Source organism: Triticum dicoccoides, chromosome 3A, assembly GCF_002162155.2.
Source record: "Triticum dicoccoides isolate Atlit2015 ecotype Zavitan chromosome 3A, WEW_v2.0, whole genome shotgun sequence".
Taxonomy (NCBI): domain Eukaryota; kingdom Viridiplantae; phylum Streptophyta; class Magnoliopsida; order Poales; family Poaceae; genus Triticum; species Triticum dicoccoides.
In genome coordinates this window covers 562,826,115-562,841,164 of record NC_041384.1, presented here as the reverse complement: position 1 = coordinate 562,841,164, position 15,050 = coordinate 562,826,115, and the positions used below count along the sequence as shown (strand labels likewise).

At 44.3% G+C, this 15,050-nt stretch overlaps 1 protein-coding gene across 3 annotated transcripts in view; it reads left to right on the top strand.

Annotated features, from left to right (window-relative positions):
- Nucleotides 1-15,050, top strand: part of LOC119269196 (inositol hexakisphosphate and diphosphoinositol-pentakisphosphate kinase VIP1-like) — a 29,501-nt gene that overhangs the window by 7,496 nt on the left and 6,955 nt on the right. For 2 of the 3 annotated variants that reach the window (XM_037550982.1, XM_037550984.1), the window contains 11 exons: nt 39-143; nt 1,005-1,097; nt 1,265-1,339; nt 2,041-2,135; nt 2,251-2,454; nt 2,528-2,627; nt 2,718-2,788; nt 9,671-9,749; nt 10,630-10,788; nt 11,098-11,140; nt 14,768-14,850. In XM_037550982.1, the coding sequence (XP_037406879.1) occupies nt 39-143; nt 1,005-1,097; nt 1,265-1,339; nt 2,041-2,135; nt 2,251-2,454; nt 2,528-2,627; nt 2,718-2,788; nt 9,671-9,749; nt 10,630-10,788; nt 11,098-11,140; nt 14,768-14,850 (1,107 nt within the window). Of the gene's footprint in view, nt 1-38; nt 144-1,004; nt 1,098-1,264; nt 1,340-2,040; nt 2,136-2,250; nt 2,455-2,498; nt 2,628-2,717; nt 2,789-9,670; nt 9,750-10,629; nt 10,789-11,097; nt 11,141-14,767; nt 14,851-15,050 lie in introns of all 3 variants that reach the window. The other variant, XM_037550983.1, reaches the window with a different exon arrangement.

Here is a 15,050-nt window from a genome sequence, read left to right as displayed (position 1 = left end):
GCAGTGATGAGATGTAAAATTCCTCCAAATTTATGCAGGTTGGCAACAGATCTAGTGAATTTTATCCAGAAGTTAGGAAGGTGAGGCGAGATGGATCTTACATTTATGAGGAGTTCATGCCTACAGGAGGAACAGATGTCAAGGTGATACACCTTGCATTTATCACTTTCTCTTTTTCTTTATTTTTCCTCTCCTGTGTAATATGTGAAAAAATGGGCTTGTACAACTTGCTGATGGTTATAATTTAGACACTTGAATAGAAAGATACATTCATCAACACATGTCATAAACTCTGTAATTTACTTGAGCATCATAAAACCCACCATGATAAGGAGCCTAGAATCTCTGTAGAATTACCAAAAGGGGTTCAAATTCACCCTGAATTCTGGCATCCGAAGGAAGTCCGTCTTCAACATCATGGTTTCTTGATGGATGCAGGGTGTTTTTTTGCCCTATTATAAGCTATAAAAACACTAACCCAGATTTCATGTAAAGAAATTAAGCAACAAGACGGTCATCCACAACAGGCTCAAACAGATCTGGTCCTGCATTAGCTTCTTGATTGAGTTACTAAGCAGTGAGAATTCATCCCTCGAGTTCTCGAGTGCCGTATATTTAATCTGCACTTGTCACCAAACTGACTGCAGAGATTTTAAGTACTATCTGATTACCAAGATTGTAATCATTCTTGTGATATGTCATCCACAATACAATAGTGCCCACCGTATCACCACAGGTCCGTGGATTTAGCCCATATGGTCCATTTTAAATATATCTCTGTTAATTGAAGTGACAGCACAAATACTCTTGTAGTCAATATCCCTACTTGTATAGGTAATTTAGTGATTCTGTTAGAATTTTGCATGGCAGCACAGTACTAAAGTAGTTATATGGTAGTAATGGCTACATTTCTTCTTCTAAGGAAAGCAGCAATAGATAGTTATATTGTTAGATACACTCTTACTTCTATTAACTGAAAAGGGAATGTGCGCTTTCTGTTGTAGGTTTATACAATTGGACCAGGATATGCACATGCTGAAGCTCGTAAATCCCCAGTTGTAGATGGGGTTGTCATGAGAAATTCTGATGGAAAAGAGGTACCCTTCCTTGCCTCATTAGGATTCACTACTTTATATCTATTAGACTAGTGTTTTTGGCATGTTGATGGAACAATTAAAGAAAAGAGAAAGTGATAAATTGCTTCCTTGGTGTGTTCCTTCGTTTCTTGTCTTGTCTTATAATGTATTTGGTATCTTGCTTGAAGGTCCGCTATCCTGTTTTACTGACACCTACCGAGAAACAAATTGCACGGAATGTTTGCCAAGCCTTCAGACAAGCGGTACATTCAAGATGCTTTTCTCTTTTAATGACTACTATGATGAAATCTACGTTCAGAACCTATGCATATATCTCTCTTATTCATTATGAGCTGTTAGAGTGTGGGTACAACCAGAAAAAGTGGATACCAACATCGAGATCATTCTTGTTTTCTCTTCTCAAACATTCCAGTTGGATTTGTTTGTTATCAAATGTCAATTGATTGCTGTGGAAGTCAGAGTAGGTGAGTTTTGGCCGCAACTCAGCCAGAAATTTGAAATAGGCTTAGCTTAATTATCGTTCTTTCATCAGTCTAAAGTGTATCTTGGTATCACTCATGGCTAATCTTGAGACGGCCACATTGGGAGTAGGACGTAGGCCAAAGCCTGTGTCAATATGTAAGAACTTGTCTCAGCAGTTGACTTCAAATTTGTTAAATGGTAAAATCTGATAAGGTCCAGACTCTTTTTTCCATGGTAGACCTTGGTGTTGAACAAGGTCAAACCAAATCCACAGAACATGATCGATTCCTTGAGCAGTGCACTTCCTCATATGGTCTTCTATGGTTGAAATTTAACTGGACAAGAATCTAGAATATAAGCTATGCTCGTCATTGCTTGAGCCAATCTCCAAATGAGCAGAGCCCAGACTGAAGCTATCTGAAATTTCCAACCACGCACTTACGTAGCATCCCCATGTTACATATCCCTTTTTTGTGTGTAGGTATGTGGCTTTGATCTTCTAAGGTGTGACCTGGGGGAGGCAAGATCTTATGTATGTGATGTGAATGGCTGGAGTTTTGTGAAAAGCTCATACAAGTAAGCATCTTTCTGGTGACAACGACCATTCTAAAATTTTCATGTATTAGTATGGTCAGAGCCCAGAAGTCCTTTGTATATCTTATTTAGATGGCGAATGCTTTCATAATTCCAGGTACTATGATGATGCTGCATGCATTCTGAGGAAAATGTTTCTTGATGAGAAAGCTCCACATATTTATACCATTCCTGCCCATCTTCCATGGAGAATCAGTGAGCCAGCGCAACCATCAGATGCTGTAAGAAATCGAAAACTGGGAACTGTGGGCATACCCACGCAATCAGAAGAGTTGCGCTGTGTCATAGCTGTTATACGCCAGTAAGGATAATTATTAAGATTCTCAATTTTTTTTTACCATGAAGCTGCTTTCTGATACTGCAAATTATGCAAGTGGGGATCGCACACCAAAGCAGAAGGTAAAGCTGAAAATAACTCAAGAGAAGCTTTTAAAATTGATGCTGAAATACAATGGCGGAAAGGCCCATGCGGAGGTGAGAAAATTATGTTAATTTTATTTGGTTCTATTCAAATCCTTTGTATCTTCGCTGCTTGACAAAAAATCTGTTGTTATAATTACGCAGGCGAAGCTTAAAAGTGCCTTGCAACTGCAAGATCTGTTAGATGCAACAAGAATCCTTGTACCACGTGCTAGGTAACTTTCTGGAATCTCAAGGTTGCTCCACTTTTATGGTTTATGGAGCTCTAAACGATCCCTATACCCCCACCAAGATCTATTTTAAATATGTTTACATTATAATTGCTTTCCGTCCAATTCGTGCTCAACATCATTAGTTCTGTGGAAAATGCAAGAGATACATGTTACTCTGTTAGGATTCTTTGTAGCTCATCATCATCAAATATTGTAAGAGTTAGGGTTACTCTGTTAGGATTCTGTGTAGCTCATCATTGTTAGGAAATATGCAACTTGTATTTCCAGGTGGCCATAGGCCAGTATATATACATGTACAGGTGTGGAATATATGCAGGAAACCCCTTATACAATAGGGTAAATATGAAAGGTTACATGGCTATATGTATATAACTCTAACACCCCCCCTCAAACTCATGGTGGATGAACAACACTGAGTTTGGAGAGGTAGAAGCCATGCTGCGCTCTAGTCTGGGCCTTCGTAAGAAAATCCGCCAACTGTAACTCAGAAGGCACATACTGAAGAGCAATAACCTGGTCCTGCACACCAGCGCGCACATAGAAAGCATCAACACCAATATGCTTGGTGAGCTCATGCTTCACAGGATCGCGCGCAATGCTAATAGCACCTGTACTGTCAGACAAGAGCGGAGTAGGTGTAGTAACAGAAACACCGAAATCCTGAAGTAACCACCGTAATCAAGTCACCTCTGCCGTCAAAAGAGCCATAGCTCGTAACTCAGCCTCTGCACTTGAACGGGAAACTGCAGTCTGTTTCTTCGTCTTCCAGGCAATGAGAGAACCACCAAGAAAAACACAGTAAGCAGAAAGTGAACGGCGATCGGAGGGATCACTAGCCCACGTAGCATCCGAATAGGCCTGAAGCTGTAACGAACTGGAGCGAGGAAAGAATAGACGATGAGAGATCGTGCCCCGAAGATATCGAAGAACACGAAGGAGGTGACTATAGTGAACCGAAGTGGGAGCGGAGACAAACTGACTCAGAATATGAACCGAATAAGAGATATCCGGACGAGTGACAGCTAGATAGACAAGACTCCCAACAAGATGACGATAACGCGTCGGGTCAGGCAAGGGGTCACCATCAGTATCACGGAGGTGAACATTGAGCTCCATTGGAGTCTCAACAATGCGCTCATCGGTAAGAGCAGCACGAACAAGATCCTGTATATACTTTTCCTAGGATATAAAAAAGCCATCAAAGGTAGAAGAGACTTCAATCCCAAGAAAATAGCGAAGAGGTCCAAGATCGGACATAAGAAACTGCTCACTAAGATGGGCCTTTACAAAGGCAATATACTCGGGGTCATCGCCAGTGATGATCATGTCATCAACATAGAGAAGAAGAAGAGTCCGACCACGAGGAGAAAGGTGGACAAACAATGCTGGATCATGAGCACTCGCTGAAAAACCAGCGGCAGTCACCACAGAGGCAAAACACTCAAACCAGGCGCGAGGGGCTTGCTTAAGGCCATAGAGAGAGCGACGAAGACGACATACCATGCCATCAGGAATAAAATACCCAGGTGGTGGCTGCATGTATACCTCCTCACGCAGCTCACCGTTAAGAAAGACATTCTTAACATCAAGCTGGGATACAGACCAGTGGCGTGCAGAGGCCACGACAAGAAGTGTGCGGATAGTGGTCATATGGGCCACATGAGCAAATGTCTCATCATAATCACGACCATGCTCCTGCTGAAAACCACGAGCCACAAGACGAGCTTTGTAACGCTCAAGAGAACCATCGGAGCGAGTCTTAACCTTGTAGACCCACTTACAAGTGATGGGACGGACACCTGGAGGAAGAGAAACAAGATCCCATGTACCAGTGCGTTCAAGAGCAACAATCTCCTCTGCCATCGCAAACTGCCATTCAGGATGAACAACAGCCTCACGATAAGAAGTCGGCTCAAGAACAACAACACCAACAGTTGAAAAACCAAGGCGATCAACAGGCGGAAGCGGACGAGGACGCAAGCCATAGGTAGGCTGAGACGAGGAGGACGGCATGTCAGCAGAAACATCCACAGTACGTGAACGACGAGTGTAATGCTGAGGCAAAGATGGAAGAATACTAGGAGGAATAGCCGAGGTAGAATCAGGAGGTGGAGACGAAGAAATCACCGGGGATGAAGGTGCAGAATCTAGTGACATGCGAGGTAAGGAAACCGTGGGAGATGGTGGCGGCAAATCGGCAAGAGGTGGAGAAGTAGAGTGAGCAGGACGGAGAGCAAGGGCTCAACTGGAGTGATAGGTGTGTCGGGAAAAGTGAGGAAAGAGATATCCTCCACAGAAAAGGTCGAGGAAGATGGACGCGGGTAGAAGGGACGAGACTCATCAAAAGTCACATCCCGAGAAATACGCATCCGACGACCGATAGGATCCCAACAACGATAGCCCTTATGCTCATCACTATAGCCTAAGAAAACACACTCAACAGACTGAGTGGTCAGTTTGGTGCGTTCCCGAGGGGCAAGAAGAACATAGCAAACACAACCAAACAAGCGAAGCGTCGAATAATCAGGAGAACGATCACAGAGACGCTCGAAAGGAACACCACCCTGGAGAGCAGCGGACGACTGAAGGTTGATGAGATAGGTGGAGGTGAATATAGCCTCGGCCCAAAAATGAGGTGGAAGAGAAGCGGCGATCATCAACGCACGAGCCGTCTCAAGAAGGTGGCGATGCTTTCGCTCAGCCACGCCATTCTGAGCATGAGCACCAGGACAAGAGAACTGAGGAAGAGTGCCCTGCTCAGCAAGAACACCACGCAACATCTTGGAAATATACTCGCCAGCGGAGTCAGCACGGAACACACGAATAGGCGAAGAGAACTGAGTGTGAACCATGGCAGCAAAACGCTTATAGATGGAAAGAACCTCACTGCGAGAACTCATAAAATAAAGCCAAGTTTAACAAGAGAAATCATCTATGAAAATAATATAGTATCGATGGCCCCCTTTCGAAGCGAAGGGAGCCGGACCCCATACATCAGAGGACCCCATACATTAGAATGGGCTAAATCAAAAGGACGCTGAGACACCGACTCACTAATAGGGTAAGGTAACTGAATCTGTTTTCCTAGTCTACAACCCTGACACTCTAAAGAGACATCTCCTGAGACAGACCCCAGAAGACCTCGACGAACTAATGACGACAAGCGAGACCCACAAAGATGACCAAGTCGATGATGCCACTGCTGGAAGGAATCGGTAGCTGAAGCGACAGAAGCTGATGGACTAGCGATAGTGGTGGCAGTGGAAGGAACATGAAGCCAGTCTAGCTCCCAAAGACCCTGAGAGTCACGGCGGCGAGGGCCAGCCCCAACCAAAGTGTGCGTTCGACGATCCTGAATAGAACAAGAGTCAACGTCAAGGATGACGCAACAACCAGAATCAGTAAGTTGACCGGCAGAAAAAAGATTCATGGTAAGTTGAGGAACATGAGCAACATCAGGAACAGAGTAAGAAGGTGTGGTAAGATTGCCTCGACTAGCAACAGAAAGAGGAGTACCATCAACAGTGAGTACATGAACAGGAAAATCAAGCGATTTAAGAGAGGACAAACTGGAAGAATGAGAAGACATATGAAAAGAAGCTCCGGAGTCCAGAACCCACGAGGATGTACCTGACTGTGTAGAGGGTGGTTGCTCAGTGCGGGAAGCATCAGTCACAGAACCTGCAGTACCTGTCGAAGGAGAACCTGAAGCGGCAAGCAAACGCTTAAGTCGCAGAATATCCTGCTCAGTCAAGGCGGTGGCTGAAGATGTCGAAGTAGAAGAAGTCCCTGAAGCTGATGAGCGCGCCTTACGCATGTGTTTCTTCTTCTGGAAGCATTGAGACTCAACATGACCATCCATCTTCCAGTAGTCGCAGTGAGGACGAGACCGACCCTGACCACCCGTAGGAGTAGGCAAGAGCGGCGGAGCACGCGAGTGGGAAGGAGTCGGTGCAGCAGGCATAGTAGGAACTCGAGTAGCAAGCACAGAGGGAACCTCAAGTAAACCAGCGCCACGGAGGCGAGTCTCCTCAGCACGGATCTTAGAAAGCGCCTCCATGAGGGAGATACGACCACGAGCAAACAACTGAGCGCACCGGGGCTCAAACTCCTTACGGAGTCGAGACAAGAACTCGTAGACACGATGAAACTCCAAATTAGCCCGCACAGCCTGGCAACACTGACAAGTACGACAACCAGCAGTGCGGAGAGAATCAAGCTGACGCCAGATAGCAGAACTCTGTGCATAGAACTCATCAACAGTGGAGTCACCCTGCTGAAGAGCATGCTCCTGACGAACCACAGATAGGTATAAGGCATCACCAGAGGGCTGATAGCGCTGACGAAGCCGAGTCCACATCTCGAATACAGTAGAGAGGCCGAGAAACTCAGAGGCAAACTGAGGCAGAACACTAGCAGTGAGAATAGCTGCGGCACGAGCATCATCATCAAGCCACTGAGTGTAAGCAGACAGATCTGCATGATAAGTCTGAAGTGCGTCCTCATAGGTCTGAACCTGCTCATCATAAGCAAGAACACTGAGTGTAAGCAGACAGATCTGCATGATAAGTCTGAAGTGCGTCCTTATAGGTCTGAACCTGCTCATCATAAGCAAGAACGGCAGCGTCATCAGCCAGCTTAGCTGCATCCTTGGCAGCTTGATCAGCGTCGGTAGCAAGAACCAATGGCGTCGGCGGAGTAGGAGCCACAGGAGGACTGGGGACTTCACCAGAAAGAACGCCCCAGAGATGAAGGCCACGCATATGAATGCGCATGAAGCCGATAAACTCAATGTAGTTGGTACCATCAAAAATCAATGGACAGCGAGGAACAACAACACAACCCGAGGACTGAGACATCGTGCCTTTTTTTTGGATCAATAGAAGGCAGACGTTCAGGAGTATCGATCTGTAGCAGCGGCAGGAGGCTCGATCAGGCCGTAGGAATCAGAAGTGGACGAGCCTCGGAAGCAGAATCTCGATCTGGCCTCGAGCGGAAGTCTGGGCGGGGCAGAGCAGGCCGATCCAATCGGGGGCTGCGGGCGACGAGTTGGAGTAGGCCGATCCAATCGGGGGCTGCGGGCGACGAGTTGGAGTTGGCAAGGAGCGATGGAGCGGAACCGGCTTCGATCCCGGCAACTTCGAGCCGAGCGGCTTCAATCCGAGCTCGAGCAGAGGTCGGGCAAGAAGCGGGTGGCTTCGATCCCGGAGACTTCGTGTCGAGCAGAGAGGAGACCGGCTTCGCGTCGGCGGCTTCGATCGAGGAAAGAGTGGAGCGGACGTGGGGAGTCGACGGCGGAGAGAGAAGCAGCCGCGGCGCCACGGGAGGATCAATCACACGAGTTGCGGCGTGTAAAAAAATTGACCTGGCTCTAATACCATGTTAGGAAATATGCAACTTGTATTTCCAGGTGGCCATAGGCCAGTATATATACATGTACAGGTGTGGAATATATATATATATACATGTACAGGTGTGGAATATATGCAGGAAACCCCTTATACAATAGGGTAAATACGAAAGGTTACATGGCTATATGTATATAACTCTAACAATCATCATCAAGGATATGTATGATAATGTTGTGACAAGTGTTCGAACAAATGTTGGCGACAATGATGACTTCCCGATTAAAATAGAACTGCACCAAGGGTCAGCTTTGAGCCCTTATATTTTTGCTTTGGTGATGGATGAGGTCACAAGGGATATACAAGGAGATATCCCATGGTGTATGCTCTTTGTGGATGATGTGGTGCTAGTCATTGATAGTCGGGCGGGGGTTAATAGAAAGTTAGAGATATGTAGACAAACCTTGGAATCAAAAGGTTTTAGGCTTAGTAGAACTAAAACCGAGTACATGAGGTGCAGTTTCGGTACTACTAGGCATGAGGAGGAGGAGGTTAGCCTTGATGGCAGGTAGTACCTCAGAAGGACACCTTTAGATATTTGGGGTCAATGCTGCAGAAGGATGGTGATATCGATGAAGATGTGAGCCATGGAATCAAAGCCGGATGGATGAAGTAGCGCCAAGCTTCTGACGTTCTCTGTGACAAGAGAGTGCCACAAAAGCTAAAAGGCAGGTCCTAGAGAATGGCGATTCGACTTGCAAATTGTATGGCTCTGAGTGTTGGTCGACTAAAAGGTGACATGTTCAACAGTTAGGTGTAGCGGAGATGCGCATGTTGAGATTGATATGCAACCACACAAGGAAGGATCATGTCTGGAATGATGATATACGGGATATATTTGGGGCAGCACCGATTCAAGAGAAGCTTGTCCAACATCGTCTGAGATGGTTTGGCATATTCAGCGCATGCCTCCAGACGCTCCAGTGCATAGCGGACGGCTAAAGCGTGGTGATAATGTCAAGAGAGGTTAGGGTAGACCGAACATGTCATGGGAGGAGTCGGTAAAGATAGATCTGAAGGACTGGAATATCACCAAAGAACTAGCCATGGACGGGGGTGCGTGGAAGCTAGCTATCCATGTGCCAGAACCATGAGTTGGTTGCGAGATCTTATGGGTTTCAGCTCTAGCCTACCCTGACTTGTTTGGGACTAAAGCCTTTGATGTTGTTGTTGTAGGATTACTCTGTTTTGTTACATTGTGCCATTGAATTGGGTAATTTTGGACAACAGCTACCAAATTTCATACACACCACTTATAGAATATGTTAAAAGTGTTCTTAAGAAGTCATCACACTCCCAAGCGGGAGCCCAGTGGAATTCTTAAGTAGGTTTCACAGCATCTGACCATAATTTTACTACCTTATTGTTCTCATATTTAGAACATAAATCAAATTTATTTAATATTGGTTCTCTTTTGCGTCCTCAATAAAGATGAGAAAATTGCTATGAACTTCAGATCTGGCCGTGAAAGTGATAGTGATGCTGAGGTCGAGCATGCAGAGAAGCTACGGCAAGTTAGAGCGGTTCTTGAAGAGGTAACAAAGTTAAAGTATTTATAAATTATGATTGACCTCGATAATGTTTTAGATTATAATCTCTTTGTATACCTTGTTTACCTAGAAAGCAAGCATAGAAGTCATGGTGCAAACAAGTTGATATATCCTTACACCATACAGTTCTCTTAACAACCTGGAATTTTATACATGTCAGCATGCAAATATTAGATCTGAAGATACAATTATTTGGTTGACGGTGGGAACTAAATCATAGTGAAAACTTAGTAGACTTAGCGAGATTCTACAAGAACTAAGAAATGTGACTCCATGTATATGTGAACGGAAGAGAAATGTCTGCTGTTATTATGTATACCAACATAAAAATGCACGAGTTGGTTGATATGCTTTTGATCTGAGCCGTCCAAAATCTCTAATCCAATTTTTATAATATCCATCCGATGGTTGTGGACAGATGTTATACTTAATCTCGTTTCACCTAGAGGGTTATCTTTGGTTCTCCAAGATTTATGTTCAACTATAATTCGATACTACCATCCCAAACTTGAGGCTAAGTGGTCCAGCGGCATATGTCATATTTACTCATAAAACAGCCTGGTCATCAGTGAGGTTAGATTTATCTTGACAAAAATACTGTCCTAGCTTATAATGCTGCATGAAACTCAAATATGAAACTATTTTCTAAGGATACTTTTTGTTGATGTAAATACAAGGACATCAGTAGGCAAATTATTTAGCCATGTTTCTCGTCCTGAAATGCACTTGTGCTGCGGTATACAGGAATATGATTAGACATGTATATTTTGCTTAGCACATGTATTCTGCACATCTTTCTATCCTTGGGTATTTGAAGAAAACAATAATTTTACACACATTAAATATTACTTCCTGTGGCCTTCAGGGTGGACACTTTTCAGGTATCTATAGGAAAGTACAGCTAAAACCATCAAACTGGGCCCATATTCCTAAAAGTAGTGGAGAAGGGGAGGAGGAGGTTCCAAGCGAAGCCCTAATGATTCTTAAGTATGGTGGTGTTCTAACCCATGCAGGAAGAAAGCAGGTTGGCACTACTTCACATGTTCAAGTTTCTGTTATGTTCTTAAGCCATTGTTTGATGAACATAATGGGCACCTTGCTAAAGATTTTGGGGTGTTAAGGATGTTATGCATTACTTTATTGATTTCTTATGTTTCTTGGGTTAGCTCAACGATCTTTTCGTATCCCAGTGTACAAATATTGAGCCTACTGTTCTCTAAATATAAAGTTGTTACTATTTTATCTCTACAACCTTAACATGCCTGAATTCCTTTAAGTTCACTCACATAAATTCCTGTCATGCATTTTTCATGTGCATTTTTTCATTGTGCAGGCAGAAGAGCTGGGAAGATATTTCAGAAATAATATGTATCCAAGTACGCCTTCATAAACCTTGGTACATTTGCTATATCAAATTGTCTATTTGCCACATCATTCTTTTAGTCGCCAAAGAGATAATCGAATTTAGCTGAAATGCATGTGTGAACTGAGTAACTAAACATTTTCCATAAGCTATCCATATTATTCTACTTTTCACTAGAACAATTTTTCTTAATGTTACCACTTGAGTTTCAGTGCGCAGCTTTGGCTTTGGCTAAAATTTCAATATTTCTGGTCAGTTTAGGTTCAGTTCAGTTGATTTACTTTAATGCAAGTTGTATGTTGAATTTTTTTTAGTTATCATTGTAGGGGAACGCGACAGAAAACGAAAATTTTCGGTATAGCGAGCACGCTCAGGACCACTATGGAGACTGCATACAAGGTTTGATCTGTTCCGTACCGACTCGAAGCGCAGCGGAAGAAGAGTCGGTGGAGATCGTTGGTGCAGATCCTCGCAGCTAGGATTTACAACCTCCCAACCGCAAGGATGTACTCCCTCGCCGGACAGCCTTTCGGGAGGCGGTCGGACAGTCCCCCGGACGATGTCGCGGACAGCCCTTCGGGAGGACCCTCGAAACTCGAACGGAGACTCGGACAGCCCTTCGGGAGGACACTCGAACAGCCCCTCGGGCAAAAGACCGAAACTACGACCTCTCTACGGGGTTGCACACATACGGTGCCAGCTATCCGGCAGGGCTTCGCCGTCCAGAACTAGTTCCTGCCGGAACCCAGACAGCCTTACGGCTCTACGAAACTCTTTTCGTGGGAGGGAGAGAAGAAGCCAGATAATGCATGGCATGTGTATGAGAGCAAGGGGATGAGCTTTGGGCTGCCCACTCCTCCTCTATTTATAGGAAAGCCAAGGGGTAGGAATGGCTCACAAAAACCCAAAATGCCCATGCAAATGTCACACATGAAGGGCATAATGGGGAGGGAAGTGGAGCTCCATGGAGCCCCACACATGTGGCCGGCCAACCCCCTTGGGGGGCCCCCATGAGGAGCATGCTTGGCCCCCAAGCCCTTCTAGAAGCCTTTTGGAAATATCCCAAAAGGTGACTCACCATAAAATATCCCAAAAAGCACTTTCACTATTCACGACGACATTTTTCAGTGTCCGTTCGAACTGAAAATATTTATGTGGGCTTAGAACATTTCCAGTACCCACCATAATAATTTTCAACGCGTTCCGAAACAATTCCGGTTTTAGTGATTTTCATCTGCGAAACGCATCTGAAGTGGCTCCGGCAGCTCCGGAACATTTCCGGTTTTTATCTCAGAAAATTCCAAAAAGCTTCCAGAATGATTCTGGCACCCTCTAAGAATTATCAGGCATTTGCCGAAACCAATTTGACTTAATGGTATATCCCGAAACAACTTTTCGGTATCATTGAAACTCATCCGATGACCTCTCTCTGCGGTATGATTCCGCTATCCGAAACTTTTCCGGTGTCCGAAACTTTTTCGGTGATTTTCTCTCAGACTCCCTGTCTAGTATTCAACAGATAGATGACCCTTAAGCGTGTGACCCTATAGGTTCGGTGAAGTATAGACATGACCTGGAACCTCTTCCGATCAATGATCAACATCGGAGCCGTGGACACCCGTTTTGACCCCTATACCCACACGAATGAATATTCGAGTGAACCTACGGTTGCCTTGAGCTATTCCTGTTGCTTCACGATATGTCACAAACACCCGAGGTGAGTTTTATTGCATTCCTGTGGATCAACAATTTTGTCCACCATGCAAGTTACCTCGTTACCGGTTTTGTTCTCTTTTCTCGTTTCCGTGTTCCGGCATCCCAGTGATCAAATCACAATGTGTCTGGCCAGACGATGATGGATACCGTTACACCGAGAGGGCCCGAGTATATCTCTCCATCGTCGGAGGAGCAAATCCCAATCTTGAGCTATCTCGTTACTTGCCATACTTTTCCGTGAACCCGTAAGCCACCGTAATAGCCACCCAGTTACGGATGACGTTTAACATACCCCAAAGTTCACGAAGCAAGTATGAAGGAACTCGATACTCTCATGGTCTAAGGAATTATGCAAACATTGACTTCTCTGTGTTATTAACCATTAACTTGTGACGAATGTATCTCATAGCATAACATCAAATTGGGTCGATACAACACAAGTGTTCTACTAATAATTGTGCCCTCAAAATTGCCGGCATAGTCATGCCCATGATCAGGAAAACAGGATCATCATGCAATACTTGAGCCAGTCATAGAGGCTTGACTAGGAATACATTTTACCGTTTATTATCCCACACGTGCACATGAGTTTCCCTCCAAGCCTCGTTTTATTTGCAGACTCGAGAATCATTGCAGTTATAGCATGGAACATAAACCTTCATTACAAACCAGGAGATACAAAATAACTGATATTACTGCCTCTAGGGCATATCTCCTACAATCATGTCATCAAGAAGGTGAGGAAATTTGCAGCTTGTATTTCCATGAGGCCATATGTTGATATATACCCGCACGTAGTGTGTTAAATACGCCAAAAAGAACTCACAGTTTTCTCTCTCCCCCTCTCAAAACTCATGGTGGATGAACAACACTGTTTGGAGGTGTAAAACTTGTGTTGTGCTCTAATTTGGGCCTTAGTGAAAAATCCACAAAACAGAAGCCAGGAAGGCACATACTAAAGAGTAAACAGCTGTTGCACATGGAATCGCAAGAAGGAAACATCAACGCCAGTATGCTATGCGAGCTCATGCTTCATAAGGTCACTAGCAAGGCCGATTGCACCTATAGAAGAAGACGAGTCCGACCTCGGGACAAATGGTGGACAAGAGTGGAGGATCATGATCACTCACTAAATACCCAGCAGTGACCAGAGGTGAGACGCTCAAACCAAGCATAAAGGGCTTGCTTAAGGCCATAAGGAGAACGGCGAAGATGACATACCATGCCCTCAGGAACAAAATACCTAGGTGTTGGGTTGGGTATATGTGGACCTCCTCACCATTAAGAAAAGCACTCTTAGAACTTCATCTTTTCATGTTCCTTCTGTTGCTCATGTTCCTCAATTTACCATGCAGCTCCTTTCTGCTGGTCAGATTGTTGACTCTGCTTAAATGGTCATACTCCATTGTCTCATGTCCATTCATATCCTTAGAGAACGTGCAAAAGTTTTGCACATCTTATCATTAAGCAGAAAAGCATAGTCATATAGAAGACCGCAAAAAGCATCTTGAAAATGAAATAAACACAAAAAAGTCCTAAACAACACAGACTAGAGGGTAAACCTCACAGGGGATCATGCGACCGATGAGTGAAAGCAACTGCCGAATGCTCAGATTCTGCTTTGAACTCATCTAACACATACACTATGTCACTGGATTCCGGATAAAAGACCTTGCTGTTGTGCCCTCGCCATGTGGACCACATTCTTGATCGCGCTTATTCCCGTTCTTGATCTTTTTTTAATTCCCATTCTTGATCTTTGGTACCCTAAGTATATCCTTTTTTTTCTTTGTTAGTTTGGCTCTTATTTCTGTTCAGACTTCACTAGACAGCGGCTCTCAAGTGTTTTGTGAATCATCTGAATGGACTAAACAGTTAATGCCTGTGAATGTTGTGTTGATTTTTACAAATTTGGTTCACTTAGGTGAAGGACCAGGATTGCTTCGCCTGCACAGTACATATAGGCATGATCTGAAAATATATAGTTCAGATGAAGGCCGTGTCCAGGTAAACCGTAGTATTCTTCTTGCAATCCTGTGTTATCAAAGTATGTCATGGTCCATAGCAGGTTTTAGGATTTCGGAACGGAAACCAAAACCTGCATGCAGGCCAGTGATAATGAAGCTTCCATTTTCTAAAATAGAATCATGCATACTCTCTTCGAAAGAATAAACATCTCGCTTACTTTATTAATAAAATAACTGCTC